The sequence below is a fragment of the Vulpes lagopus genome, unplaced genomic scaffold, assembly GCF_018345385.1.
Source record: "Vulpes lagopus strain Blue_001 unplaced genomic scaffold, ASM1834538v1 ctg288, whole genome shotgun sequence".
Taxonomy (NCBI): domain Eukaryota; kingdom Metazoa; phylum Chordata; class Mammalia; order Carnivora; family Canidae; genus Vulpes; species Vulpes lagopus.
This window is the reverse complement of record NW_024570711.1, coordinates 12,240-17,248: the sequence shown is the minus strand read 5'-3', so window position 1 is coordinate 17,248 and position 5,009 is coordinate 12,240. Positions and strand designations below refer to the sequence as shown.

Below are 5,009 nucleotides of genomic sequence, written 5' to 3'. Positions count from 1 at the left end.
TGTGGAATCAGAAAAGACCCCGAATAGCCAGGGGAATTTTAAAAAAGAAAACCATAGCTGGGGGCATCACAATGCCAGATTTCAGGTTGTACTACAAAGCTGTGGTCATCAAGACAGTGTGGTACTGGCACAAAAACAGACACATAGATCAATGGAACAGAATAGAGAACCCAGAAGTGGACCCTGAAATGTATGGTCATCTAATATTCGATAAAGGAGGAAGACTATCCATTGGAAGAAAGACAGTCTCTTCAATAAATGGTGTTGGGAAAATTGGACATCCACATGCAGAAGAATGAAACTGGACCACTCTCTTTCACCATACACAAAGATAAACTCAAAATGGATGAGAGATCTAAATGTGAGACAAGAGTCCATGAAAATCCTAGAGGAGAACACAGGCAACACCCTTTTTGAACTCGGCCACAGTAACTTCTTGCAAGATACATCCACAAAGGCAAAAGAAACAAAAGCAAAAATGAACTATTGGGACTTCATCAAGATAAGAAGCTTTTGCACAGCAAAGGATACAGTCAACAAAACTAAAAGACAACCTACAGAATGGGAGAAGATATTTGCAAACGACATATCAGATAAAGGGCTAGTTTCCAAAATCTATAAAGAACTTATTAAACTCAACACCAAAGAAACAAACAATCCAATCATGAAATGGGCAAAAGACATGAAGAGAAATCTCACAGAGGAAGACATGGACATGGCCAACATGCACATGAGAAAATGCTCTGCATCACTTGCCATCAGGGAAATACAAATCAAAACCACAATGAGATACCACCTCACACCAGTGAGAATGGGGAAAATTAACAAGGCAGGAAACAAGAAATGTTGGAGAGGATGCGGAGAAAAGGGAACCCTCTTGCACTGTTGGTGGGAATGTGAACTGGTGCAGCCACTCTGGAAAACTGTGTGGAGGTTCCTCAAAGAGTTAAAAATAGACCTGCCCTACGACCCAGCAATTGCACTGTTGGGGATTTACCCCAAAGATTCAGATGCAATGAAACGTCGGGACACCTGCACCCCGATGTTTCTAGCAGCAATGTCCACAATAGCCAAACTGTGGAAGGAGCCTCGGTGTCCATCGAAAGATGAATGGATAAAGAAGATGTGGTCTATGTATACAATGGAATATTACTCAGCCTTTAGAAACGACAAATACCCACCATTTGCTTCAACGTGGATGGAACTGGAGGGTATTATGCTGAGTGAAATAAGTCAATCGGAGATGGACAAGCAGTGTATGTTCTCATTCATTTGGGGAATATAAATAATAGTGAAAGGGAATATAAAGGAAGGGAGAAGAAATGTGTGGGAAATATCAGGAAGCGAGACAGAACATAAAGACTCCTAACTCGGGGAAACGAACTAGGGGTGGTGGAAGGGGGGAGGAGGGCGGGTGTTGGAGGGGAATGGGTGATGGGCACTGAAGTGGACACTTGACGGGATGAGCACTGGGTGTTTTTCTGTATGTTGGTAAATTGAACACCAATAAAAATTAATTTTAAAAAAATAAAATTCCCCTGGCTATTCAGGTTTTTTTCTGATTCCACACAAATCTTAAAATAATTTGTTCTAACTCTGAAGAAAGTCCATGGTATTTTTTGAACCGGCCACAGTAACTTCTGGCAAGATACATCCACAAAGGCAAAAGAAACAAAAGCAAAAATGAACTATTGGGACTTCATCAAGATAAGAAGCTTTTGCACAGCAAAGGATACAGTCAACAAAACTAAAAGACAACCTACAGAATGGGAGAAGATATTTGCAAATGACATATCAGATAAAGGGCTAGTTTCCAAAATCTATAAAGAACTTATTAAACTCAACACCAAAGAAACAAACAATCCAGTCATGAAATGGGCAAAAGACATGAAGAGAAATCTCACAGAGGAAGACATGGACATGGCCAACATGCACATGAGAAAATGCTCTGCATCACTTGCCATCAGGGAAATACAAATCAAAACCACAATGAGATACCACCTCACACCAGTGAGAATAGGGAAAATTAACAAGGCAGGAAACCACAAATGTTGGAGAGGATGCGGAGAAAAGGGGAACCCTCTTACACTGTTGGTGGGAATGTGAACTGGTGCAGCCACTCTGGAAAACTGTGTGGAGGTTCCTCAAAGAGTAAAAATAGACCTGCCCTACGACCCAGCAATTGCACTGTTGGGTATTTACCCCAAAGACTCAGATGCAATGAAACGCCGGGACACCTGCACCCCGATGTTTCTAGCAGCAATGTCCACAATAGCCAAACTGTGGAAGGAGCCTCGGTGTCCATCGAAAGATGAATGGATAAAGAAGATGTGGTCTATGTATACAATGGAATATCCCTCAGCCATTAGAAACGACAAATACCCACCATTTGCTTCAACGTGGATGGAACTGGAGGGTATTATGCTGAGTGCAATAAGTCAATTGGAGAAGGACAGTGTATGTTCTCATTCATTTGGGGAATATAAATAATAGTGAAAGGGAATATAAAGGATGGGAGAAGAAATGTGTGGGAAGTATCAGGAAGGGAGACAGAAAAAAAAGACTCTTAACTCTGGGAGGCGAACTAGGGGTGGTGGAAGGGGAGGAGGGTGGGGGTTGGGGGGGAATGGGTGACGGGCACTGAGGGGGACACTTGACGGGATGAGCACTGGGTGTTATTCTGTATGTTGGTAAATTGAACACCAATAAAAATTAATTTATTAAAAAAATAAATAAATAAACAGTTTTCAAAAGTCTCCCTCAGCAGCTACTGTCTACATTATAGTATCCACCCCCAGTGAAAAAGAGAGACTGGTAAATGTAATATTTCTGTGGGGTCACCATGAATAATGTCACGTCTCTGCTAGTAAGAAAAAAAGGAACGATGGACACTGGGGTAATAACAAGCAGACTCTGTCACAAGTATCCATTGTGCATCCAGCTATGTGCCACATACAGGGAGTGGAAAGGAGGTAAAATACATTATTTATATCCTTAATAAGTTGTAGAAATGACATAAAATCTACTAAGGTAATGAAAGCCAGAAAAAAATAAGTGATACTATTTTATAAACTGTATGGAAGTGTGCTTAAGGCATACAGAAAATGTTGGATGAAAATAATCAGGGAAGAATTCTTGAAAGATAGGAGTCATGAAACAAGATCTATAAAGTTCCTTGAGGGCACCTACCTGGCTGTCAGTGGAGCACGCAACTCTTAATCTCAGAGTTGTGAGACCCAGCCCCACATGGGGTGTAGAGACTGCTTAAAAAAAAAACCTTGGGGTGCTTGGGTGGCTTAGTGATTGTCAAACTCCTGGTTTCAGCTTGGATATGATTGCAGGGTCATGCAATCAAGCGCACATCAGGTTCTATGCTCAGCAGGGATCCTACTTGCAGATTCTCTCCCTCTGCCTATTTTTCATGTACACACACTCACTTGCTCTCTCTCTCCAAAATAAGTGAAATAAAACTTTTAAAAAAATCTTAAAAAGTAAGTAAATAAATAAAAATTTCCTTGGAATAACACAGCATTTTCTGAAGTACACTGCCCAGCTATTTATTCCCTTCTACCCAGCTATCACTGATTTTTAAGTGAAATAGACAGATTTCTCAGAGATATCTTTCTCTCATAACCTCATTCTAAATCATTTATTATAGCTTAAGAAAGCATAATTTGAATTGAAGGGATCTAAAAGAGTTAATGAGTTGACATGTTTACTCTCCTAAAGTGAGACAAGACAGACTTGACATTATGGAAAGTTCTAAGTTTAGTCCACCTCAAAAGAGAAAAAGAAAATAGACTCAAATTATTTTATTAGCTAATTCTCAGATTTTACAATTCTGATGACCTATCCTTTTACTTTTCCTTCAAGGAGACCATGTTATTCCATATCCGTTTCATGGCATTCTTTACATCCTCATTCCTCAGAGTGTAGATGAGCGGGTTCAGCATTGGGGTGATGGTAGTATAGAACACAGATACAGCCTTATCCAGGGGGAAAGTAGTGGATGGACGGAGGTAAATAAAGATACAAGGGACAAAGAAGAACGTTACTACAGTGAAATGAGACCCGCAGGTAGAAAGAGCCTTGCGCCGGCTCTCTGAAGACCTCTTGCGAAGACTAAAGAGAATGACAGTGTAGGAGGCCAGAAGAATGAGGAAGCACCCTAAAGAGATGAGACCACTGTTGGCAATCACCAACATATTTACCAGGGTTGTATCAGCACAGGCAAGCTTTAGGACTGGGTGGACATCACAGAAGTAGTGGTCAATGACCTGATTATGGCAGAAAGGCAGCTGAAAGGTCAGGAGGGTCTGAACAAAGGAATGACCCAGCGCTCCCAGCCAGGACAGTGATGCCAGCACGATACAAGCATTGGCACTCATGATGGTCGTATAACGGAGAGGCTGGCAGATGGCAGCATAACGGTCAAAAGCCATAACGGTCAAGACAAAAATCTCAGCACAACCAAAAAAGTGGAAGGTAAACATCTGAGTTACACAACCCCAGTAGGAAATGGTCTTTTTCTCAGAAACAAAGTCTGCAATCATCTTGGGTGCTGTGGCTGAGGAATAGGCAATGTCCACAAAGGACAGGTTACTGAGGAAGAAATACATGGGTGTGTGGAGCCGGGGATCAGAGAAGACTGTAAGTAGAATGAGCAGGTTTCCCACCATGATCACGATGTAGAAGAAGAGGAACAAGGCAAAGAACATCAGCTGCATTCCAGGATCCTGGGAGAGGCCTAGGAATATAAACTCAGTGACATTGTTAGCCACTTCCATGGGGACCCAGGTGATACTGGTTGGATGGCTCTGGTTCTCTGCAAGAATAAATAAATAAATATCGTAAGCCACTGTAAGCATGGTGGGCAGGAGCAGTCTTATGGAAATACTTAAGGGATGCTAAATATAGTAAGGAAGCTTTTTGTATCTCTTGAACACAGTTAATGGATGTTTTTCTCACCATTAATTTTCTTACCACATCATTGACTCACTTTGGATTTT

The 5,009-nt window shown here is 41.3% G+C and overlaps 1 protein-coding gene across 1 annotated transcript; it reads right to left on the bottom strand.

The window, feature by feature from the left end:
• Positions 1-3,857: 3,857 nt before the first annotated feature.
• LOC121483864 (olfactory receptor 4S2-like) lies at positions 3,858-4,787 on the bottom strand. The gene has a single exon (XM_041742371.1). The coding sequence runs from the start codon at positions 4,785-4,787 to the stop codon at positions 3,858-3,860; it is 930 nt and encodes a 309-aa protein (XP_041598305.1).
• Between the last annotated feature and the right edge of the window lie 222 nt (positions 4,788-5,009).

Bases quoted from the DNA above. Each gene is read 5' to 3' on its own strand.
- LOC121483864 (XM_041742371.1), bottom strand. From the start codon at position 4,787: ATGGAAGTGGCTAACAATGTCACTGAGTTTATATTCCTAGGCCTCTCC.